The following is a 25,450-nucleotide window of genomic DNA, read 5'->3' as shown; positions in this document are numbered from 1 at the left end:
TGAACTAATAGTTTGAATAATGATCCTAAAACATGCTAAGTCGTGTAGTATGCTTATTATCTCATCATGATATTTATGCTAGCTAGTGATGCAATGGTATGCCATTATGTTTGTCACATAGTCATAAAAATAGTCAATAAAGGATTTTAGATGGATAAAATGACTTTTACTTTATCACTTTCTACAAACTCTATTGTGTACATCACATATTTTCTATTAAAGTCAATAATTGTGTTGGGCTTGGATCTAAATTTGAATTTGAGAATCAAAGATGAATTTTGAGACCACTTATTCGATTCAAGTTCATCTCTATGTGGCCCACCTTAACTAAAGATAGCAAATGTTCAACCTATAAGCCAATTTGAACTCTATAAATATTTGAAAATTAGATCAAGTTAATTGTTGACTAACTTACCAACTTTTATATAAAATCATGTACAAATTATTATGTTTAAAAGAAATATACAAAACTAGATTTCAAAAAACAAACAAACTTCAAACTGATCATTTATTAAATAAATCCAATGCAATTGGAGAGGGACATATAAAATATACCTAAATATGCGAGGTCTCACCATGTTTTATTTTTTTCAAGTACCTAAACCCAATTATCCATTCGAATGGAATCTTAGGCATCAAAAGAAACTTTACTTGCGAAATTCAAATGTTTCCAGAAGTGTTTCGAGGAGACGAGTTGAGCATATGGCAAAGAGTAAGGGTAGAAAGAAGTGCGGTCTGGAAACTTCCTCCCCCTGTGTAGTCTGTGAGAGCACCCAAACAATGTTGATCCGCACCGTTGGGGTGTATCAGGCGTAGCCTTTCCACACACTTTCGGCCCTCCTCGTTTATCCGCATGCTTGTGCCCGCGATGAACGAATGGCACTCCTCCAAAAGCACTGGTCGCTCTTCTCCAAACGCAGCATATGCACAGTACCCAAACAATTGCCTCGTTTTCTTGTCAGGAGCAATCAAAGCAACTGTGCCCGGCAATAAACCTTGGAGGTTTGCTCCACCGCTCCCACGTACAGGTAGATGATCTTGAAGTTTTGGCCTATGAGTTTTTCACTTTCTTTCCTGAATACCTGTAAAGCCGCATCATTACAGGGCAAGGAGGATTGCTCACTGTCAACAAGAATGCAACTTTCGCACCAGTGGATGGAAAAGAGGATGAAGTGGCGCCCTCCATCAGCCTCCCCGCCTCATCCACATGCGCTAATCTTCTCTGCCCATGAAGCAATGTTGTCGATATCATTCCATTCAATTCAGAGCCCTGCATTGCAGCGTAGCACAAATATTAACTACACACTTTATATGCCTATGGTTTCAAGAGATGACAAACAGAGCGTCCTATTAAACTATAGAAAGAATTCCAAAACAATGATGGTGTTAAGATTATAGTAGTAGTGATGAATTCGGTAAAATTCTTTGGAACAAAGCTTATATAGTTTTAAGAAAAAGACAATCTTTTAGAATGTGAATGGAGTGTTTGTAAATAACAAAATAGATAAAAAATGATATGCAAATATATAGATTTACTTAGAATGTTACAGCCTTCTTCTTTCACTTATGATTTACAATGATCTGAAAATCTGATGCTTACATAGTGCTTCTAATTATAAAAGGCTTAGCATATTCTGGAAACTACTACTCATAGCTCACAGATGATTTTTAAATTATATTTTCTAACAGACATACTAAAACTATTAGAAATAGTTTAATCTTCTATTTAAGTAATAAAAATCACCCCAACTAACAAGAATATCCTAACAAATCTACCATTAAAATTTTGATAAAAGAACGAATTAACTAATTAGAATTATATTCACACAGAGCTTACCAGCTTGTTGCCGGAGTAGACCACCAAAGAATGCTGCTCCTTTATTTGATACCATCGATGTTTCAACTTGGGAGACCTTCGTATATTCAGAAACATAAGGCTCTTCAACACAACAAAGCTGTCCATTGCCTCTCCTACTATTTTTGAGCACTCGAAAACATCTATTGCAGCCAGCGACTGCAGACATTCAAAATTATCACAAAGCCTCTTGAGATTTTGACATTTGTCTAATGAGAGATAGTTAAGTCTCTTCAGCTTTCCAAACGATTGAGGTAGGCTTACCAAACTTGAGCACAAGCCTATATCTAGGTTTTCTAAATTAGACAAGTTCCCAAAGCTTTTTGGCAAAGAAGCAAGCTTTGAACATCCTCTCAGCTTAAGGTGACGTAGGCAGTTAAGCTTGCCAAAGTTGTTTGGAAGATTTTCCATGTCACACCAGTAGATTTTCAGCTCCTCCAAGTTAGCTAGATTGCCAAAGCTTTCAGGCAACTTCATGAGATTTTTACACCCGTTTATTGTGAGATAGCGAAAAGATTGAAGTTGGCTAAATTGAGTGGGTAGATGGCTGAAGGTCGAACACTCTAAAAGCTTTAACTTCTCTAATAAAGATAAGTTGGTGAAGCTTCTGGGGAGTTTAAATGAGCTATTCAGCTTCATTAGACGCACAGATGGTGGCAACTGCAAATATGGTGACCATTTAAGATTAGCCCAAAAAAGTATAAGTAGAACAATTCGTGGAAACAATAAACTTTGAGCATTATTAAATTTCCCTGCACATTGTGCTTATGTGTTATAATTTTGCATGGAAACAAAAAGCTTGAGACCCTTCAGAAATGAAAAATGAATTCCCATCTATTTGCCTCAAAATCATTATCTTCATCTGATAAGTTACCATGGAAAAAGGCCAATCGTTTATACTTGCTGCCATCTATTGGTAAAAATGAATCATCCTTGTTGAAGAGCTGGAGAAGCCTTAATTCTTTAAAACTTGCCTTGCATTGTCCTTCCACTATCCAACTTTTTCCCAAGCTGAGAACTCTTAAAGACTCACTCATGAGGTCCAGATCCCCTGCTGCAATTTGGATTTTCTCCTCGTTATCTGAAAGATATATACCTTTGACATGTCGAAGCCTCTGCATAAACATTTGCAGTGACACACAAAACAAGGAATGCACATTCAACTTGTTATGAGAAGAAAGCAAGCAATCCCAATAAAAATGGCTCATAAAACACAAATACCTGTTTATCTTGGAAAACTTCTTTTAGTGACTGGACAGATGTAATTCTCAGGGATTTGGATAGCCATCTCACCCGTGCTCCAATAATATCGTGCATGGTCAATTTACCTTCCTCGGAGCTCTTAACAAGTGCAGCATCTTGCAAAGCTTTTAGTTGTAGCTCTCCAATAATGTAACCAACCTCCTGCGTTTTCCAATTCTGAAAGAAATGAGCAATGTCAAGAAAGGCTTCTTTGTAAGAAGGCTCGTGCAAACTCTCATAAACACAATTGACTACCCTCTCACTCAATTCCCCTTCTCCATTCTGCAATGTCTCAGTGAGGAAGTTGAGCCAATATGACACGTTACTACCATCTGTTAGTAAACTAGACCCGACCATTTCTAATACAAGTGGAATACCACCACAACATTTCTCCAGCTTGTCAATAGATGAGTGTTTCTCTAATATTGCATTTGCAACCCCTAAAGCTTTCTTACACAGAAGTTTTTTGGCATCTGGGCTTGACAAAATATCTACCCTATATTTGTTGGATGTGAAGTCCAACTGTCATGACTGTTCATTTCACATTCTTCTTATTTGTCTCTTCGTCTTCTCTTGAAGAACTAATGTATAAATATAAGGGCAAAGCCCTGTGTATGTAAGCTGTAAGCTGCAATGACTGAATAATATATTTGCTCTGCTCTCAGTGTGGACGTAGCCACAGTTGTGGTGAACCATGATATATCCTGTCTCTTGTTCTGTTTTGTGTATTCTCAGTTTATCTCTTAGATTAACAATTGTTATCAGAGCATGTAAGATCATAGAGAGCATAGCAGTCTATCAGAACAAGGTATTGCTGTTCAGAATTTAGGGTTGAAATTCTGGGATCATGGAGGGGTTCAAGCTACGATTTCATAGGGGAGAGTGAGAAGCTAGGGCTTCCTCCCAAAAGGGGGGTTTCGGCTGAGGAGAGCCAGAGTTTCGAATTCCGTGAAGGAAGGGATCCACTGCAGTTTCAGAACCATGTAGGGGAATCTGCTTTCAAGATGTCCTTTGCTAGCAGATGCCGTTCCGGTCAGTTGAAATCTGGGCAGCTCAAGTCGGGCATAATCGGGAAGAATTCGGGGATGTTGAAGAAGCTGACCGAAGAGGAGGAGGATGATCCCTTCAAGGATCGTGATCTTCCAGATGAGTATAAGAGGGCTAAATGGGGTTTCCTGGGGCTCTTTCAGTGGCTTAGCTTTTTTGTAATTGTGGGTGCCTTTGTTTGCAGTTTGACGGTTGATTATCTGTAGAGGAGGACTGTGCGGGATCTACATCTGTGGAAATGGTGCCTCCTGGTGCTTGTTTTGTTTTGTGGGAGGCTTGTTTCTGGCTGGGTCATTCATATTGTTGTCTTCTTCGTGGAGAGGAACTTTCTGCTGAGGAAGAGGGTCCTTTATTTTGAGTATGGGTTGAGGAAAGCGGTGTAGAATTGTCTGTGGTTGGGGCTTGTTCTTCTGGCCTGGTATTATCTCTTCGACAAGAAGGTAAAGAGGGCAGACCATGGTTGTGTGAAGGCAGTAAAGAAGGTTGTTGATATGAAGATGTAACGCTTACTGTTATAGCTTTTGAATGAGTTGGATTTATTCCAATGTGTTGTCTCCATAAATAATTTACTTGATTTCTTGTGTGATAGAGATGGGTTTGCGTAGTTCATAAAATGTTTCTACTTAATTGTGATTGCTGTATTATAATTTTAGTCTGCTGGAACCACAGAGAAGACAAGGTAAAATAAAAAATGTTTTTTCAACCAGTAAATCTTTTTAGCCTGTATAAGGAGACAATTAAGGGAGACTTCTCAAAATTTTATTGGGAGATGTCAGTTTTCATTATGCTTGTCCAAATTATGGAGAAATTGCAGCTTCAGTCTCATATTTAGTATCATTTTTATTATTTTTTGATACCATGGAAAGTTCACTGTCATTGTGCAGTGGGAGTTTGTAAAAATTAAAAATAAATTGTTGTCATGAGATGTTTTCCTCTATGTGATTGGAGATGTATTGTCATGGTGAGCTCTTGATTCTAGATTAGAGCGTTGGCATGATACAGGTTCTCATGGCAGGTTATGCTCTTTAGAGCATGAGGTTCTAATTTGTGGAGATCAAGTTGTCATGTTTTGTTCCCAGGTTATGTAGACGTGTAGTAGGAGTTTTGATAATTGATCTTGGTTAGTGCTCTTGGTATCGGGTACTTTGGCGGATTGACCATGGAGGTGCTCTTGAAAACTAAGAGGCTTGGGTGAGGCTACAGTTCTCTTGGTTTAGAGAACATTTGTTGAGACAGTTTCTCTTTGGAGGTTTCAGCATGAATTCCGAATAGCCTACACCTGTGGATGGGCCCAAGTTCATTATAGACCTAGTGGAGATTGTTCTTGGAGAAGAGTCGTTGAGACTTGGCGTATCTTGGAAGAGCATTCTCACTCCCCATGCTTGGTCTATTCGGCAGATTTATCTCCTCGTGCATTTAGGAGATGGTTGATATTGTTCCTAATTTTGGAATGTTTGGAGTTTGATCTTCTTGTTTATAGGAGCTTTCATTCATGGTGTTTGAGTGTTGTAAATGCTCTCATATGGGGAGGTAAAGGAGATCATACTTGACACAGCTAGGTACTTGATGGTGTTGGTAGAAGGATGAGTTATGATTTGTGTTAGTGTTCCTTCCAAGAGTTTTTTGAGGTCATCTATTGTTGTACTTCATTGTTTTTTAACAACAATACGTGGTCTTTTCATGAGGACTTGGAAGATGTCATTTTTGCAGTAGGTTGGTTGCAGTTCGCAGATAATCTCAAGTTAATGCAATGCCTTTTATGTGCTGATTGGTAGATTGAGTCAGCTTATAGTTGACATTGCTCATGCAATTTAAATATCCTTATAATGGTCTTCTAGTTTTTTTTGCACATCAAGAACATCTTGGTGTGTTTTGTTGGAAGATGGTATATTTGGTGAGTTATTGTATGGGCTGGTTATGTGGCTATAAATCTACTGATGTTGTATGGATAGTTGGATGTGATTAGCGATTAACTGTGGTTGCTATTCCGGCTATGAAGATTGTCTTTTGGCAATTGCTTACCATGGGATTTGGTAAGGGAAAGCATAGTTTAAGTGGGAGGATATTCAAATACGAGGTTGTAGCATGAGTTGAACTTCAAGTGGGAGATTGTCGGATGTGAAGTCCAACTGTCATGACTGTTCATTTCACATTCTTCTTATTTGTCTCTTCGTCTTCTCCTGAAGAACTAATGTATGAATATAAGGGAAAAGCCTTGTGTATGTAAGCTGTAAGCTGCAATGACTGAATAATATATTTGCTCTGCTCTCAGTGTGGACGTAGCCATAGTTGTGGTGAACCACGATATATCTTGTCTCTTGTTCTGTTTTGTGTATTCTCAGTTTATCTCTTAGATTAACAATATTCACAACGCTGAATAGCTGAGTGCGAAATGAAGTTAGTCTCATCAAGTTTCCTGGTAGTTATAAGCAATCTGCTCTGGGTCGGAAGGCAGGAGAGATCCCCTGGTAAAAGCTTTCTTAAGTCACTTGCATTAAGAGCATTATCTACAAACACAAAGACTGGCTGATTTATTGTTGACCTGAAAATCTCAAACAGTTTTTCTTGGCCCTCCACATAATCCCTCAATTCGATATTTTTCGAATACAAGTCTCGTAGAAGCTGCTGCTGAAGAAGTTTAAGGTCATGCAGGCTGCAGTTTTGGTCCATATGTAATCTGTAGAATCTGTAGCCAGGGAGGAGAATTCTGTTGTACACTACAGTAGCAAGGGTTGTCTTACCTATTCCCCCCACTCCATAAACAACAACAGCTTTCCTTGATTTATCATTCAGATCTAGAAGCTCCATGACCTTATCTCGCATCTTGTCTATGCCAACTGTAAAATCAAAGAAAACAAAATTTATATTGGTGACAAACTTGAATCTGAGCCAAATATATATCTGTGAGCAACTAGAATGCCAAAAACATGAAAAGAAGGAAAAAAAAATCAATCTGTGAAATTGTGTATATTCAATTTCATTTCAATCGGTGTATAATAGGTTGTTCAGACGAGAACTGAGAAATGGAAGTAATTAATTAGTGAACGGACAAATATCTTATAAGTGTTGAATTGAAGGCTAAAATCAACTTATGTGTAATGGAATGTCTTTATATATATCATTATTGTATGATAGTAAAAGTTCAATGTGGATGTATACAATTACGGTGAACCACAATAAATATTGGTGCCTTATTCTCTTGTGAATTACTTCAGTGTTTCTCTCTTTTATTTTCATTCTCCTATGTGTATAATTGGTATCATAGTGTTAGAGTTGCTGGTTGGAGATTCGACGACTGAATTTTCTAAAGATGGAATAATAAAAAATAGAGAAATTTGATGGAAAATAATTGGTTTGTGCAAGGTGCAGATGGAATCTCTACTGATTAAGCAAGATCTGCTTGCTTGTATTAGAAGGCAAAGCAAAGAAGTCGACAACAATGTCAGATGAAGACTAGGTAAAGATGGACAAGAAGATAGAAGCAACAATCAATCTCTCTTTGTCTAATAATTTTTGTTCAATGCCTCAACTGAAAAGACTCCTAAAGATTTATGGGAGAAATTGTCTTCCATGTATGAAATGGCTTCAACATTTAATAAAGTCTCTGTTATGAAATGATTATACAATCTAAAAATAAGAGAAAGTGGAATTATTTGAAATCACCTTAATGAACTTAACACTTTAGTTACTTGATTAACATCGGTGTGTCTCAATTTGGATTATGAGATTAAGACCATCCTATTGTTGTGTTTGTTATCGAACAACTGCAAAGGAGTTGTGATGACAGTAATTACCATGGTAGCTGTCACAACTAAACTAAAATTTGACAACTTGTTGCAGGAACTCTTTTGAGTGAAGACATGAGGAGAAAGCATCAAGAGACTTCAGCTGGTGATGCTCTAACTATGGTCAGCACCAAAAGTAGGGGAAGAGCTCATGATAGAGGAAGCAATCATAACCAGAGTTTTCTAAATTTGTCAAGAGATCAAAGTCAAGAAGAGTGCTAGTTTTGTGGAAAGACTGGACATTCCAAGAGGAATTGTTTGTCTTAGAAAAGAACAAAAATAATAAGTGCAGAACAACGAAGCCAATACGACCTATGAAAAGGATGATGGTGTCTTAGTCATTACAACATTGAACACCTCTTTAGATTCATGGGTGTTAGATTATGGAACTTCTTTTCATTCTAGATCTTTTGTACAAAATATTTTACAAACTACCAAGAAGGGCAATTTGAGAAAGTGTTTCTAGGAGATGGCAAGGAATGTGAGATAGTCGGAAATGGTGATGTTAGCTTGCATCTAGAAGGAGGCTAATGGGTGTTGAAAGATGTTCAGCATGTTCCCAAATTGAAAAGAAATCTGATTTCTATCAGTCAAGTTTTCACATGAGGTTGCCATACCTTTTTCCTTCTGGATTCTTGGAAGGTAACAAAAAGCTCCATGGTTATTTCCAATGATAATAAGCTTGGTAGTTTGTATCTTTTTGAAAATCCTATTGCAATAGGAGCTTCTGTGACTGTTGTGAGTGGTGATGTGGCACGTTGGCATTAAAGGCTAGTCCACATGAGTAAGAAGAGACTTGAGGTTATACTCAAACAAGATTAACTACTAGGTCTCAATCAACAAATTTGGAGTTTTGCAAACATTGTCTCTATGGAAAATGAAGATGGGTCAACTTCTTAATAGATGGACATAATAAGAAGAACACCCCATTGGAAATAGTGCACTTCTTTGCTCCTACTGAGGTATCCTTTTTTGCAGCCGCAAGCTATTTTGTTACTTTCTATGATGATTGTACTAGGAATGTTTGGATTTATATGATGTCTAGAAAAGCTGAGTATTTTCAAAATTCAAAGTTTTCAAAGTCCTTGATGAAAACCAAAGCAGTCATAAACTTAAATGCTTGAAGACAAATAATGGAGGTGAATATTTTTCATTGAAATTTGATAGTTTTACACAGATAATGGCATTGAAAGGGCGAAAATTGGCTCCTTCGACCTACAAGAAAATGGGGTGGCAGAAAGGCTCAATAGAACCATTCTTGAGACAACTCAATCTATTCTTTGTAATGCTAGCTTAGGCAAAGAATTTTGAACTCAAGCATGTCTTACAACAATGTATTGAATCAATCAGAATCCTTTATCTCACTTGGATTTCAGAATTCTGAAAGAGGAATGACTGGGTAAAATAATTTGATATTCACACCTTTGATTTTTTAGTTGTCAAGCCTTTGTTCATGTTCCTCAATAGAAGAGGAACAAGACGAATCTCAAATTACATAGTGTGTATTTCTTAGATATTGAGAAGATCACTTTAGCTTTAGGCTTTGGAGCTCAATTGATAAAAACATTATTTGAAGTAGAGATATTATTTTTAATGGGACAATATTTTCAAATTTGAAGGAAGAGACATATGTTAAAGAATACATTCCCCTAGCAGATGTCATCAATAATGACGATGACTTTCCTCCCATCCCCACAAGGCAATATCACTACAAATCCTCAGCCCATGTCTTCTTTACCCACCTTTAATTTAGCTCGAATTCCAAATTCATCTCCATCCTCTTTCACCTCTGCATCTTCAAGTGATCATAACACTACCAATAGAAGTAATGACTCCAATGCACAAACATAATTCGTCATTGAGGAAGAAACTGATCTATGTCTGCCAGGGGTTCCCCACTCTCTGTCGTGGCTGCCCCTTCAAACACTCTGTTCAAATGCCGCTCCCCAACATGCATGACAGAGGATGAATGCAGGGCACCTTTATTTCAACCGCCCACATATATCAACAATAGTGGACCTGTGGATGAATTAGGAACCACAATTGGCTCTACACATTAGCATGAACGGAACCATTCCCTAGTGAATTCCACTTGATTAGCGCATAGGTAACAGAGTGATAAGGACTTGGCTCAGCGAACCCACACTCCTGTGTCAGTACAGAATGGAGAAAACATTGGAAATAGATCATGTGCCATTTAAGAAATTCTCTAAATCATCCCTTAACCGCAATGTTTGGGATTTTATTCCCACCATGGTGACTGGACATGCATGAATTATGAATTCCACACAATATATGGAAAAGGAGAAAACTGAATTGGGAAAGATTATAGTATTAACACATTGGCAGCCAAATACATTCTCGCCTTTTGACCCAGTGGGTCACTTGGATGCCACACAGAACATGGACTGCTCATTTCCTAGTCGTTCTACCTTTGAAAATGGATATCATCCCATATTCATTTTGGATATTATTGTTGTTGTATGGAAAGGATTGGAATGAGCCTGCAAGTCCAATCAAAATATCATTTCCCTAAAAATAATTCTTCTAAAGCTTATGGCATAATAGAATAACAATATATACTTGCAATGCTTAAAGGTCTTGGTTATGGACCTTTTTTTTTTGGTTCATTTTGTCCAAATATTTTTTTTTGTTGATGCTTCATCTTGCATAACCATTAATGGTTGTCAGTCCCATATTATGGTTGCCCATGTACCCTCATATGCAGTTTCCCATGTACCCTCATATGCGTCGGTCTTTGGTTGTCGTTGTCCATCCTGTGGTTGCTGGTGTGGAGATAATTCTTCTTGCCATCATTCGGAGACTCCCATTCACAAATTTTCAGGATCCACATTCACCATATTGCCGACACTCATTCCATAGATCAGTTGGCCGTCAGCTTCCTCGTGGATTGCCCTCTATGTGGCCCATTCGTAAGCACACAACCCCTTGTTTGGCCATCTACGAGAGGTGGTTTTGGATGGCCTTATAGATCGAGCATCTTCTAAAGGGCTTTCCAAGTTTTCACTTCCCATTTCTTTATAGAGGGAAGAAAAAGAGAACGAGGATGAGAATGTTCAATGTTGATGGTTGAACCTCCTGATCTAGAGCCCAACATTGTGCAATCTTGGGATTGGAAGGATGAATTAGTCCTTTCTCTACTATTGATTACTGCTCTTGTTGTTTAATGGAATTTTCTTTTATGTTTTCTTCTATGGTTTCTATTACATCAATATGGATATGTAAAGTACCTGCATCCGGATAGGTGCCTTGTGAAGGAGGGAGATACGTGGGCCTCGCTTCCAAAAGAGCCACAAGAGATGCCAATATGAGATCTGGATACGTATGCCCCAGTTTAGATTCAAAGCTCTGCAATTCATCTGCATCGACGGTGGGAGAAAAGAATCTACAAGCGAAGTTATATCCCATCCATTAGCTACGCCATTCAACAATTCCAACTATCTTAGATGCTAGCTATAATTTCTGCAATATATATTTTACCTCGAAAGCTTGCTGGACTTCATTTGTGAGATACACATAATTTCCCCTTCCACGATAAACTTTAGGACGTCATTTAATTTCTGCTCTTCCTGTCCTAATTGTTCACCTAGTTGCATTACACGTTTAGCCAGAGCAAACATGTAGTGTAACAGCTTTAAACATTGTGTCCTGTTGGTAGATATTTTATCGATTCGTTTGAGAACATGTCCCACCAAAGAAAACCCCACCCCTGCCAAGTGAATTTTACTCGCGTCTTTCAGTACATCAATTACCACTTTGCGTGCTTCACGAGCCAGTGTGTTCTTGAAGTCCTGCAAAGCCACGAGTAAATTTACAAGTTGAAGAATGGTATTATTTTATTCTCATAAATTCTGACTATGTAAACATTATTTATTAAGATTTAATTTTTAGATTAAATAATCAAAACTGACTAATTTTTTCAAACTTAATTTTATTAATTCAACACATTATCACTATTTTCGTTCATGTCAGCAATTATCTTGTCAGTCAATCGGCTACCATCCTCGATAAACTTATTGACGGCAGCAGAGACAACAATATCTCTTCCAAACGTGATCTCACTCCCCTGTAACACAAGTAGGATCTAATTATTCATTGATGAAAAAAATAAATCTAGCTGAACAGACTAGTAGTTAAATAAAACTCTTGTACGCATGATATATCAAACAAATTAACAGGTAGACCAAATAAAGAGCCTTGATTTACGTTGTGATTGACGATGTTTCTCAAGAGCTCATCAATGAAGAAGATCAGTTCATTCAACTGAATCATTTCCTCGTTAACATTATCATTAATCACCGGATTAGCAGAAGGCTTCTCGTTTTGATCTACCAAACAAGAAGAAGCGGACGCAGAGCAGCAAGCGTTGCCCATTGTTAAAAAAAATATAATTGAGAATGAGAGAAAGATCAAAGGGGTCCAAGTCTTTATAGACTTCAAGCAATTGTATTATACTAAATTGAGTTAGGAATTGTCAATCGTTGAACTTTTCTCTGCCAACGTTAGATTCGTTTGGAAAATGGATCAATTGGCAAGCGCCATGGTTTGACTTAGTTTGTAATGTCCACGATTTTTCGCTAGTTAATTTGAAAAGTGGTATCTCTATAATGGTCCAGTTCGCCCAGAAATAAAATAAACAAACGGACCAAAACCATTGTATGTCAGCTCAAATTAAATTAAGTTGGACCAGACAATTATTCTAGCTCACCCGAAAATAAAATGTATTACGATTTAAAAGATTGTACGGCAGCTCAAGAGAAATTTCGTTGGAATTAAGTAAACTTCAAGCAATTGTGTGCATCTTGAACATTAACATTTAAAAAAAATATATATTCATTGACTTTTTCTCTCCGCGTAGGATTTAAAAAAAAAAAATCTCTGAATTGGCAAGCGCAATGGGTTGACTGTGTTTTCAATTTGCAAGTTGCAATAGTTTTCTGTTTTATATTGATAATGGTTGCTGATGACAGATCACTTACGCACACAATCTAGAAATCAAAACCTAACTCGATTTGTTTTTACGTAGAAATTATATCAATGTAAAAGTCTTTGCAGGTGGAAGAAATTTCCAGCCCTTTCCTAACACCTACTAACTTGGTGACAGAGAGAAAGCATTTCATTTTAAAGAGAAATCATTCTAAACCTAGAATTACATATTTATAACTCGATGGTGTTCTGAAAGTTGAATGCTAAAACTGTTTCACGAGACATCATCTTTGAGGAGCTAAGGCCAGGGAGATCGACTCAGAAGAGGATCGTACACCAGGTATTTATGTCTTCTTTTAAAAATCCAGCCTGTAAGAAACTCTTTAGTGGGTTCTCAGAAATCAATTACTCAGTTGGTCTAGGTAACTAGTACTGAACAGCCTTGGCTCTTTTTTCTCCCAAAGATTTCACTACGGATTAAATTTAGTGATGGACCGTGTATTTGATTTGATTAGCCATCCCAAACATCCTACCATGGTTAGAAAATCATAGATATTGGTATATTTTATATAAATCAACTGCGATCTCTATAGTTGTCTTATGGGTACATCAATTTCAGATTGGGAATCCATCTCGTCTGTAGTGAGAGTTGTGAAAAATCAACTATTGCAGTCACTAATTATTAATCTTCTATCATAAACGATTATTAAACTGCTGAAAATAAATTCCTAGCTAATATCGAAAAATAACACAACTGCAACTTCACTTATAAAATACGGAAAGAAATGCACAACACAATGAACACAATATTTTCGGACAAATTATCCTTGGAAAAACCCCTAAGGGAAAACCAGTTCTACAGATGAGGAATTATATTAAACTTCAGCAAATCAAGAGATACAAAAATTCCTTGCCTCTTACTGGCAGAACTCTGACAACCTCCTAATTTCTCCCGCTGATATTCCCCACTGCTATCTCCACGCTAACACTGCGCCTTTGCTAACACTGCAAGACTGTTTGCTAACACTGCAAACGTTTTTCCAAAACCTCTTCCTTTGTTCTCCAAATGCCCCCTAGACCCCCTTTTATACTACTCTCGTTGGTAAACCAATGATCGAGATTAAATCAAACCAATGGCTGAGATTAAGACAACTCGACAGCCAATAATAGAATTGGTTGTAAAGTGTCCAAAAGGGAATCTCTAAAATTAGTAAATAATAACCATTTACTAATTCTTGGCAAGTGGACAAACAGCTGTCCAAACCACCCATAAATACAACTGCTATTCATAGATAAGGACGAACAGCTGTCCAAGCTACCCATAAATACTACTGCTATTTCCGGGTCAGAAATAACAGCTGTCCAACTAACAATAATTAACACTCCTTCTTAGCGAGGAAGCTGTTCTGCATGACACCCATTTTATCTCTAAAGAAGATAAATTTGGCCTTTCCCAAAGCCTTCGTCAGAATGTCTGCTACCTGCTCATCTGTAGGTATGTATTGTAGTCGAACAACTCCCCTTTGTACACAATCTCTGATGAAGTGATATCTGATATCTATATGTTTAGACCTATCATGAAACACTGGATTCTCAGACAACTTGATGCAACTCTGATTGTCACAATGTATCACAGTAGTCTCAACCTTCTGACCAAACAAGGCTACTAACAACTTTTGAAGCCATATAGCTTCACATGTCGCCATGCTAGCTGCTATGTATTCTGCTTCTGCTGAACTTAGAGCCACAGACTTCTGCTTCCTGCTGAACCAAGATACAACTCCTGATCCCAAGCTGAAACAACACCCTGAAGTGCTCCTTTTGTCTGTTGTACTTCCTGCCCAATCTGCGTCAGTATAGCCTATCAACCTGATACCTTCACCTCAAACATATCTGATTCCATACTCGACTGTACCACACAAGTAACGTAGCACATGCTTAGCCGCTATCCAATGCATTCTCTTTGGTTCAACCATGAACTGACTAAGGGAGTTTACTGCAAATGCTATATCTGGCCTAGTGTTAACCAAATACATAAGCGAACCAATCAACTGTCTATATAAAGTGGGATCGATATCTTTCTCCTTAGATGTATCTACCTTCCTCCAATTTGTGATCATGGGTGTAGACATGGCTTTGCAATCCTCCATCCCAAATTTCTTCAAGATTTCAATGCAATATTTCCCTTGACCAAGGAAAATCTCCCCATCTGTCTGCCACACTTCCGTGCCTAGAAAGTAGTGCATAAGTCCTAAATCGTTCATCTCGAACTCTTCTGCAAGGTTCCTCTTGCAATCCACTATGAGCCCTAGTGAACCTGTAAGAAATAGATCATCCACATAAAGAACAAGAATGAGAATCTCACCCCTAACCATCAAGTAGTAGAGGTTAGCATCTGCTTCACTCTTCATAAAGCCCATTTTCTGCAAGTATGTATCAATGCGCTCATACCACGCTCTAGGAGCCTGCTTGAGTCTGTATAATGCTTTCTTCAATTTGCACACGTGGGTCTCTTTGCTGTGCGCTACAAAGCCTTCTGGTTGTTCTATGTATATCTCCTCCTTCAACTCACCATTGAGAAATGCTGTTTTGACATCCATTTGATGGATTTGCCATCCCATCCATGCTGCAAGTGAGATTACAGCTCGTATAGAAGTATACCTGGCAACTGGAGCAAATGTCTCCTCATAGTTTATTCCCTCCTTCTGAGAGAACCCCTTTGCCATGAACCTAGCCTTGTATTTCTTGATGCTACCATCTGCACCGTGCTTTATCTTATAGATCCAGCGTGATCCAACTACAACCCTATCTGTTGGTCTAGGTACTACCTCCCACACATCATTCTGCATTATTGAAGAATATTCCTCAACCATAGCATCTCGCCATACCTGATGTTCTACAACTTCTTGATAGCTAGAAGGCTCACTATCTACCAACTGACTAACTAATGCCACATAGTCATTGAACTTGGCTGGTTGTCTTCGCTGTCTAGTACTCTTCCTAGGAGCTCCCACAAACTCCTGAGTATCCCTTTGTGTATCTGGAACTAGATGGTTCCTGCTGCCAACTGTAGAGGACAAAATGTCAACCTCTAAGTCTTCTACATGCATTTCTTGTTGCACCTGTTGCTCCATACTCTGTGAATCTTCACTAATTGAGTCTACACTCGTACTGGTAACTGTACTTGAGCTTTGTTGCCCTTGACTTGGTCTTGGAGCTTCTGTTGGCTGCTCACTCTGATCATCTGCTGGCAAATCTCTAGATCTCCTGAATGCCTTGTCCTCCATGAACTTGACATCCTGTTTGACAATAATTCTTTTAGTCCTCGGAATGAAAATCCTATATGCCTTTGAGGTCTCACTGTACCCAACAAAGTACCCCCTCTCTGCAGTCTGATCTAACTTTGTATGTGTATCTTCAGGAATATGACAATATGCCAAACTCCCGAATATCCTGAAGTGACTAACATCTGGCTTCTTCCTTGTGAAAGCCTCCTCTGGTGTCATCTTCCCTAGCACCTTGTGTGGAACTCTATTCTGAATGTAGACTGCTGTATTACACGCCTCTGCCCATAAGTAACGGGGCATGTCCTGGTCATGTAGCATAGCTCTTGCTGCCTCCGATATAGAACGGTTCTTCCTCTCAGCAACTCCATTCTGCTGTGGATTGTAAGGAACATTCCATTCTCTCTTGATTCCTTCTTTGGTGCAGAACTCCTGGAAGACATTTCCTTTGTACTCGCCTCCATTGTCTGACCAAAGAACCTTTATCTTCTTTCCTGTCGAGTTCTCCACAAGAGCCTTGAACTCTTGGAATCGACTGAAAACCTCATCCTTAGTCTTCAAGAAGTATATCCAGGTCTTTCTAGAGAAATCATCAATAAAAGTAACATAGTACTCATATCCTCTAAGAGATTTCATCGACATTGGTCCACAAACATCTGAATGTACTAGATCAAGAACACCCTTAGTTCTGGTGTCACTCCTTGGAAAAGATGCTTTCGCAAACTTCCCCAACACACATCCCTTACATACATTGTCATGCTCTGTGCTCACCTCTGGAACACCTGTCACGGTCTCACGAAGCAATCTAAGTGCTCCATGATGAATATGGCCCATCCTCCTATGCCATAGCTCTCCAAGATCTCTAGGATTACTGTTGCTCATAAGTGCTTTAGGAGTATCAAACTGCAATCTATAAAGGCGACCACTCCTAACTCTAATAGTTATGGGTGATTTCCAATCCTTGTGCTTAATCAACACATGTGTCCCTCTAAAGAGTACATTATACACCCTATTCTGAAGAACAGATACAGAAATCAAATTCATACCTAAGCCTGGCACATATAACACATCATGAAGTGGAATTATCTTTCCATTCTCCCTCTGAAACTGAACAGTCCCTTTCCCAATAGGGTTGAGTTTGGACAAGTTTCCCGTAGAAATCTGGATGTTGGTGTCCTCCTCCTTGTAACTGGAGAAGTACTCTCTAACTCCTGTCATATGAAATGACGCCCCACTATCTATATACCAAACACACTGTGAGGTTGAGCTAACCATACAAGCTATGAGTGAAAACTCATCTTCCATTCTACTGGAGAGTTCTTCTGCACTTGCTGAAGCTGCCACCTGCTTCTTACCCTTCTTCCTCTCTGGGCAATCATTGGCATAGTGGCCAAACTCGTGACATCCAAAGCACTTGACCTTAGAAAGGTCCTTCTTCTTCTTTTCACTTTGTGAATTTGATCCTTTGCTAGATCCCTTCTTTGCTTTCCCTTTACCCGCTTGGGCAACGTTCTCTTGTTCCACCTCATTTTTCTGACTCTTGTTGGCCCCATTGACAAGACTTAGTCTAAACTCCTCCCGAGTATCAGTCCATAGTCGATCCCAACTCGGTAAAGTATCTCGTCGACTGACAACTTGAACAAAGACACTCCATTGTTTAGTAAACCCATTTAGGGCTATTCTCACTAGCTCATCATCACTAGGGCTATCTCCAACAGCTGCTAACTCATCCTTGACAAGTCTGAGCCTGGTGAGGTAACTTGTGACGTCTTCTCTCTGATTCATTCGGGTATTCTTTAGCTTCTCTCTAAGAATCAACTTCCTGTTGGTGGTAGCATTCTGGTACAGATTTAGAATGGCGTCCCACATCTTCTTTGCTGTATCTAGCTCCAAGATATGTGGAACAATATGATCCTTGACACCATCAAGGATAATCCTCCTCACTTTGGCATCGTCCTTCCTATATGCTGCAAGTTGTGTTGCATCCGTTGGTATAGGTAACCACTGGTAGCATAATCCTTGATACCATTCTCTTCCAACAATTAAGAAATTCTAACCTTCCAGACACCAAAATTTGAGGCACCATCCAATCTATCCTGATCTCTCAAACCAGCTGAAGCCATCTCAAGGGTTTAAAGCAATAATAAATGTAAAGAGATCAAAATTTCTTTCCTAGGGCAAAACTCTTCTACCCTTAACAATGCTCTGATACCATGTGAAAAATCAACTATTGCAGTCACTGATTATTAATCTCCTATCACAAACGATTATTAAACTGCTAAAAATAAATTCTTAGCTAATATCGAAAAATAACACAACTGCAACTTCACTTATAAAATACGAAAAGAAATGCGCAACACAATGAACACAATATTTTCGGACAAATTGTCTCTAAAAAAACCCCTAAGGGAAAACCAGTTCTACAGATGAGGAATTATATTAAACTTCAGCAAATCAAGAGATACAAAAATTCCTTGCCTCTCACTGGCAGAACTCCGTCAACCTTCTAATTTCTCCCGCTGATATTCCCCACTGCTATCTCCACGCTAACACTGCGCCCTTGCTAACACTGCAAGACTGTTTGTTAACATTGAAAACGTTTTTCCAAAACCTCTTCCCTTGTTCTCCAAATGCCCCCTAGACCCCCTTTTATACTACTCTCGTTGGTAAACCAACGACCGAGATTAAATCAAACCAACGGTTGAGATTAAGACAACTCGACAGCCAATAATAGAATTGGTTGCAAAGTGTCCAAAAGAGAATCTCTAAAATTAGTAAATAATAACCATTTACTAATTCTTGGCAAGTGGACAAACAGCTGTCCAAACCACCCATAAATACAACTGCTATTCATAGATAAGGACGAACAGCTGTCCAAGCTACCCATAAATACTACTGCTATTTCTGGGTCAGAAATAACAGCTGTCCAACTAACAATAATTAACAAGAGTACCATAAGAACTTGCTGGAAGCCCAATAGCCTCAGCCTTATGCCAAAACAGAGGAGTTACTTTGGCCTCCTGACATTCTTGGTCAATATATTGGCCATTTCTTTCAACTCTGTCCTCTGTCTTCTATCAGACACATCTCCTACCCTTTCATCTGGTTCTTTATCTACTTTTACATCGAACTTCTTCCTCATCCTTTTATCTTCTTTAAAAACAATCTTGTTTGTTCCAAACTTTTGTTCTAGAACGACCTATGTGAAGTTTTCCAACTCCAACATCTTGTACACTTTGAATGCAATTTTTTTCGAATCTTCTAGTCTGAAGCTAGGAATAAGAGGAGCCATATCATAAAAGGCCAACACTAAATGTTTCGGCCAGTCTTGTTCATCATTTCTCTCTTCTGTAATTCTTTCATGATAACTTGCTTATGTTTGGCATCACCATAATTCGTATGTGCCAGAATTATATTAAGCTCAGATAATGAGCTCCATGGTGGATACTTATTCTCTTTACATGCACAACCTCACTCTCTACTGAGTTTCATTTTTCAAAAAATTCGTTAATGATAGAATTAACTTCACTGTCTTCCATCTCTTTTCTAGACTCAACTTAGCTCTAATACCAATTGTAAATTTTAAAACAAGCAAAGAAATAGAATAAGCGTAAACATAAACATTCTAACAGGAATTCTTATTAATGCTTAACTAATCCAATTTACATAGATTGCACAGGGTAATTTATAAAAACTCTTCGATTATGAAGAGACATTGATTTACACATACAATACATAAAAGTTCTGAAACTGTATTCATATAAAACTATAATTTTAGAAATAGTATTTTAAGTCTGCAAGACTGCAGTTATTATGTTATTCTAATCATTCATAAAAATCATGAAAAGTGGAGAGAAATTGTAGTTCTAACATTTAAGATTATTATAAGAAATAGTTTGCCACAGTCTAAAGATATATATCATTTAATTCAATCCATACAAATTAAGCAGTATACATAATTTAAATAAAATGGTCAGATTTAACAGACAACAGAGATATCATAAATCCTTGCAAACTAGTAAGATCAAGCTGAGTATTAAATATTGTTTTGTTTTGAAATTTAATTTCTACTCTTCCGTCACAAAACAAAACAGATGATTATTTACGTTGGGGAAAATTCACACGCAATTAAACTTAGACTAGTCACAATTCATTAAGAAAAGAATGTGACTGTTATGACTGATTTTTCTAGGAAGATCATGTTAAAATTTTGTTTCTGCATTCAACTCCGTTCTCTCAGTGTCTTTCGGATTGGATTGTATTTTTCACTATTTTAATCAATGACTTCAGTCTCTTGCTCATAAAAAATAAAACATTTAATTAAAATTTTGTCTGTGCAATTGCTCCTATCCAGCTTCAAATAATTATAATTCTAACATCTACAAAACAATCTTTGGTTAATGAATCTATTCGATCTTACTTTAGACTTAAAATTGTTTTTGTGAACCAGAGTTGCAACGATGAGTTCTGAGACAAGGAGGAGCGAAGCCTTACGAAAGAAAGGAAATGAAATATTTGCTCAAGTTCGTGATGTCCATTATGCACCTTTTATGCTGAGGCTAAAACTGGGCAAAGCTCATAAGCTATATGAAGAAGCTCTGATGGCTGCTGGCCAAGATAAGAGCGAAAGAGCTTCCAGTTATAAAAATCTAGCAGCAGTAAATTGGTTCTGGGGAAAATCAGAATGGAAGATATACATACAAGAGTCCCAAGAAAGCAACGGAGCTTTGCAAGCAATTCGGGCTGCCAAAGAGCGAATACCAAAGTCGCTTGAATTTTATATACTAGCTCTAGAACTAGGTGAGTCTGGTGCCAAACCAGAAGCATGGCTGGCACAGGTTCAAGAAACTATAGTGAACAATTTCTTTGCTTGGGTTGAGGAACAACTTGACACTTACAGTGTATGCTTTCAGCCCATACTAATAAATCTATGTGCACATATGGATAGTGCACACAGCTCCCAAGTGAAAAAACAGTTAGCGAGTATTTTTTATATGAACCATGTTACATTCATCGTTAATGAGGGTTTCAAATACATTATCAACGAAGACGGAGGAGAAGAGAGAGATGTTCTAGAAATCGATTACAAACGTTGTTTGAATGCAATCAAGGAGTGTTATCTGCCATTAAATAAGGCAGAGAGTATTGTGTATTCCACAGATGATGATGATTTGATAAAAGAATTTCAGGATCTAAAAGAGAAAGTTTTGCTGCATGAATATATATTTGAATCTATACAAGCCCGTTGTCAAGGAGATGCTCTACTTGAGAGAGCTTTGTTTGATGATGAAGCAGTGAGCAGGGAAGTAATGTGGGATGCCATTGATTGGTATAGGCATGCTGTTTCACTCATCAAAGAGAAAGACCCTGAGAATGATGCTATTGCCCTCAGCCGAATTGGTGAAGTATATTCATCTGTTTTAAAATCAGAAAAACTTGCATATCCTTATCACTTGGAGAGCACCAAAATTGCAGAAGAAATCATGTGTCCACGTATAGAAGACTCTGAGTGGTATAAGTACTCATTGTCCAAAGTGCACCAACATAAAATCGAACAAGAGGAAAATGAAAGTGCAACAAGGGTTGAAGAAACAATTAATGTAATTAAAAAGGAAGGGGAGAAGAGCTCTGAGTCATTCTTGAAGTTTATATATAAGGAGCACAAGCATCCAGACCAAAGGAATAGGGATCCGATGGGAAACATTGATACACCTGATCATCTTAAAGCGGCTCTTCGAAAAGCTATACGTGCATACCATCCAGATACTAATGGTCGCTTTCATCAGCACTGGAGGATTTTGTGCGGAGAAATTACAAAAATTTTAAACTGTAAATACAAAGCATTCAAATAAATGGACCATCAAGTGTGTTCATCCAAACTCCAGTTTAAGGTTTAATATTAGCAATGGAGTTGAAGTTGTGGGATTTTGGTTGTCAATAGATTTAAGAACGCTGGTTCAATGGTGTCCCTAAGCTTTGAAATTTTCTTGTTCTTCCTCTGGTTTGAATCTGCCAAGAAGTTCAAGAGTAGCTAGATTTAGCGGATTTCAATTTTTTATTTTCAACATGGAGATTTTAGAATTTTCTTTGTGACGTGAAATGGAACTTCCATATCTATTGACTCCAATTTCCTGTTTAAACATCTGGAGAAAACAAAAATTGATTCATATAATGTTTCTTGTTCCTTGATTGTTGAAGGCCAACCCTTCAACATGTTCCATTTTCTTGTTCTGTATATTCGTTTATAGCATGAGAACTATGTTTTTATTAGGAATTCTTATATATAATTATATATAATTTTGAATTTACATTTGATATTTTGTAGCAAAGAAAATAAGATATATTTTTATTTTCTTTTTTGATGGGTGAGAGGTTCAAGTTAAGATTTATTATTATTCTGTATTGTTTTATTATTTTGATACTTTTTGGATTATTCATGTTAACTAGTTATTAAATGAACTTTTACCAATTAAAATTCATTTTATTTAATGTTTTTATATAAGTATTATGTTTTTTTAAAACTACATGCCAATTTTTTAACTCTAAAATATGTATATATTATTTTTTGAGATTTTGATTGGATGAATGATATGGACTCTTATATATGGATTTGTGAATTTGTAAAATATTTTTTTAATTAAATATTTAAATTAGTTCCTCTATTCCTAATTTTTAGTATATTTCTTCATCCATATTATAGGGCCTTATTGTCTTTCTATTATCTATTTATTGCAAAATACATTAAATTTCTATATTTACACTCTAGATTTTTGCACATAGATTTTTACAATAGTTTTTATATAGATAATTTGATGCAAGAGCATCCTGGGTGTATGAGTGATTTTGCATCACCCAAAAATATATTTCTTTTCAGTCTTTTCTATTTTAATAAGGACTAATAGACAGTGTAGTTACTATTTATGTGAACTTCTTATTTTTAGTAAGTTTCTCATACAAGCTCGAAACGTTCTCATTTTCTATATGAAAGTTCATTTTGGAATTATAAGGCTACCATAAAAATCTCATTGCTTCAGCTTAAGTATTAGAGAAGTTATTGCAGATTTTCAGTGAAAAATTTGTAGAAAAATCTTAAGGCTCATCGTTGGAGGCCTTAGAGTGCTCGGATGAGGTCTAAAAACTTGACGGAAGGGTGCTTGTATGATTTTTAGCCTATAAATCAAGAGCTGACGTTTCCATTAAGTGGTTATAAAAGCCAATCGGAGCAACGGTTCGAGAGTTATGGCCTTTGGAAATTTTTAAAATAATTTGTCAAAAATGTATTTAGTTGACTCTATATGTATTGTTACGGTTTGTCGGCCCTAGGTATTAAGTTTGAGCATTTAGAACCTTCCCAGGTGACATAAAATTGCCTATTTAAGAAAAGCCTAAACATTGTCTATGATAGCTTTGGGTGATAGTTCACAGCTTGTCTTGTAGATTATTATAATGAAGGTGCTCATGTGAGTTAGCATATTGTACTTGTGAATTCTGTAATATGCATTTGCATCACAAATAAGAAGTCCATATTTTTTTTATCGCATTTGTTGTTGTTTCTTTTTAATTTTTTTTATGAGTTTATGGTATTAAGGGGAGTACCCTCATCATAATTATTGGAACAATACATTATAATACTATAATCAATAATTTTATCTTGTTGTGTAAAAATTGTAATAAAATAATATATACAAAAAGAAACTATATTAAGCGATTACATTATATTGTCAAGGACTCTATATTAAAATTTACATATTATAAAAGTATTATCATATCTATTCACCTCTTCTATTATATTAAACTTTATAGTAACATGTACTTTTTATAAATTATAAATAAATATACATATAAAATTAAAATTATAGGTAGCTACATAACTATAGGCAAGTACTTAGCCACTATGTGGCACTTGTTTTACTTTTATTATTATAAGCTTTGAATTAATTTTTTTCTCTATATTTATAAAAAAATGAGAAACTAAGTTATATCAATTATTTGTAGTTAATTAAAAAAATGATACTTTTAAGAATTTAGTCATCAAAGCTAAAATATTTGTTATGATTTAATGATCAAAGTTAAAATATTTTATTAGTCTATCCTATAGGCCATAGTTTTTATATTTTATATTATTTTCCAAAGTTCTACCTTATTCTTCACAAAAATATAATTTTCTATAATGTAATCACATCTAGAGTAAAACGTAGAATGATGAATAATTCATTTAGTGAGAGTTGAGATGCTTTCTTGAAAGGGACGGAATCATTATGAGATTAACATTTTATGATATTAAGTATAATAAGGTTAAGACCTTGTGATATGTTCACCCTTATAATTAGTTTCATTTAATATTTTTATTACTCTTTTAGATGACTTGGATTAAGGGTTATCCACTAATAGTTTTCCATGCAAGAGAAAGATTCATCCAATCTATTTTTGGATACAATTGATTAAATTGTGTATTGTCTTTGATGTTACACAAATGTCATAATCATTATCAGTCAGTATATACCGAACTCACTCGTGCAGTGAAGACAATTTTATGTGTCTATTGAGTGTTCTTATGTTTGCCTAATTCAAAAGCCAGTGTCTACTGAATTCACTGAGGCGTCAAAAGAAAAGATGTAGAAAGTGAGTGTTAATTGAGCTCACTCAGTTGCCAAAGGGTTTTCACAAGTTTGCAATGTTAGCTGAGCTTCTGTTGGTTAGCAAAGGAAATCATTTCTGGATTAGTTTCTGCTGAGCTGGATCGGCTAACAAAGGATTTTCGTAATTTGGCATAATAAGCTTAATTGATTTATCTATTGATTCTAACCAAATAAGGTGATGAACATTAATTATTCTAAGTTGTATTTGAGCCGACTTAACAAAGTGGAAGATATAAGTATAAGGTCAAGTTGTGATTTCAAAAGTGGATGTGCAAGTATGAAGATGTTATTGAAGATTTGATGATGAGAAGAGGAAAGAGAATTTGAAGTATAAGCAGAATATCCTTGTGGAGCAGCAAAGTTATATTCAATCAGGAAGGATCAGATACAAGCCAGAACAGAGATATGTAATCAGCAAATTAGTTGCGTTCAAATCAGGTCATCTCATTGTTACTGTCTAACCATTATTGCAATGATCTAAATCTCTTAACAGAGTTGGCTTAACAACTATTTGCAAATCCTCTAACAAGGTGGCAGTTCTATTGAATTGTCTAAAGACCTCTAACAAGGCCACTCCTAATAGGGTGATTAAATCCTCTAACAAGGTCACACTTAATAGTGTGTTTTGTAACCTTTAACAGAGTTGGCTCC

General features: G+C 36.8%; 3 protein-coding genes and 1 long non-coding RNA gene across 6 annotated transcripts; 1 reads left to right on the top strand and 3 right to left on the bottom strand.

Annotated features, from left to right (window-relative positions):
- Positions 1–475: 475 nt before the first annotated feature.
- On the bottom strand, positions 476–3,454 carry LOC149557309 (uncharacterized). Of its 3 annotated transcripts, XM_089831989.1 has the most exons (4): positions 3,077–3,454; positions 2,730–2,970; positions 1,838–2,515; positions 476–1,270 (listed from the first exon to the last, which is right to left on the bottom strand). In XM_089831989.1, exons 1-3 carry the CDS (start codon positions 3,452–3,454, stop codon positions 2,481–2,483), a joined length of 654 nt encoding a protein of 217 aa, XP_089688115.1. In that variant the 3' UTR covers positions 476–1,270; positions 1,838–2,480. The 3 variants fall into 3 exon arrangements, with proteins under 3 accessions (XP_089688115.1, XP_089688113.1, XP_089688114.1); XM_089831987.1 differs by lacking the exon at positions 3,077–3,454 and having other exon boundaries at positions 2,730–2,855; XM_089831988.1 differs by lacking the exons at positions 476–1,270; positions 1,838–2,515 and having other exon boundaries at positions 2,523–2,970.
- Positions 3,455–11,097: 7,643 nt separating this feature from the next.
- Positions 11,098–11,743, bottom strand: LOC149557308 (uncharacterized). The gene is made up of 2 exons (XM_089831990.1): positions 11,431–11,743; positions 11,098–11,335 (listed from the first exon to the last, which is right to left on the bottom strand). Exons 1-2 carry the CDS (start codon positions 11,568–11,570, stop codon positions 11,098–11,100), a joined length of 378 nt encoding a protein of 125 aa, XP_089688116.1. The 5' UTR covers positions 11,571–11,743.
- A 141-nt stretch (positions 11,744–11,884) lies between these two features.
- LOC149557307 (uncharacterized) lies at positions 11,885–12,324 on the bottom strand. Its single transcript, XR_016364623.1, has 2 exons — positions 12,157–12,324; positions 11,885–12,016 (listed from the first exon to the last, which is right to left on the bottom strand). It is a non-coding gene; the product is annotated as an uncharacterized LOC149557307 (long non-coding RNA).
- Positions 12,325–12,694: 370 nt separating this feature from the next.
- On the top strand, positions 12,695–22,332 carry LOC149557306 (uncharacterized). The gene is made up of 2 exons (XM_089831986.1): positions 12,695–13,216; positions 20,611–22,332. The coding sequence occupies exon 2, from the start codon at positions 20,621–20,623 to the stop codon at positions 22,010–22,012; it is 1,392 nt and encodes a 463-aa protein (XP_089688112.1). The 5' UTR covers positions 12,695–13,216; positions 20,611–20,620; the 3' UTR covers positions 22,013–22,332.
- Positions 22,333–25,450: the final 3,118 nt, after the last annotated feature.

The sequence above is a fragment of the Cupressus sempervirens genome, chromosome 5, assembly GCF_028749045.1.
Source record: "Cupressus sempervirens isolate cs-2001-9-10 chromosome 5, ASM2874904v1, whole genome shotgun sequence".
NCBI classification, from domain to species: Eukaryota; Viridiplantae; Streptophyta; class Pinopsida; order Cupressales; family Cupressaceae; genus Cupressus; species Cupressus sempervirens.
This window is presented reverse-complemented; position numbering and strand designations above follow the sequence as displayed.

Excerpts from the sequence above, each read along its gene's own strand:
- LOC149557309 (XM_089831987.1), bottom strand. The coding sequence starts at position 2,765 with ATGGCAGCAAGTATAAACGATTGGCCTTTTTCCATG. Across the intron at positions 2,516-2,729 it reads ACGATTGGCCTTTTTCCATG|TTGCCACCATCTGTGCGTCT; the intron begins GTAACTTATCAG and ends CCATATTTGCAG. Across the intron at positions 1,271-1,837 it reads TCTACTCCGGCAACAAGCTG|GGCTCTGAATTGAATGGAAT; the intron begins GTAAGCTCTGTG and ends GCTGCAATGCAG.
- LOC149557306 (XM_089831986.1), top strand. The coding sequence starts at position 20,621 with ATGAGTTCTGAGACAAGGAGGAGCGAAGCCTTACGAAAGAAAGGAAAT.
- LOC149557308 (XM_089831990.1), bottom strand. The coding sequence starts at position 11,570 with ATGTTTGCTCTGGCTAAACGTGTAATGCAACTAGGTGAACAATTAGGA. Across the intron at positions 11,336-11,430 it reads AAGTCCAGCAAGCTTTCGAG|ATTCTTTTCTCCCACCGTCG; the intron begins GTAAAATATATA and ends CTTCGCTTGTAG.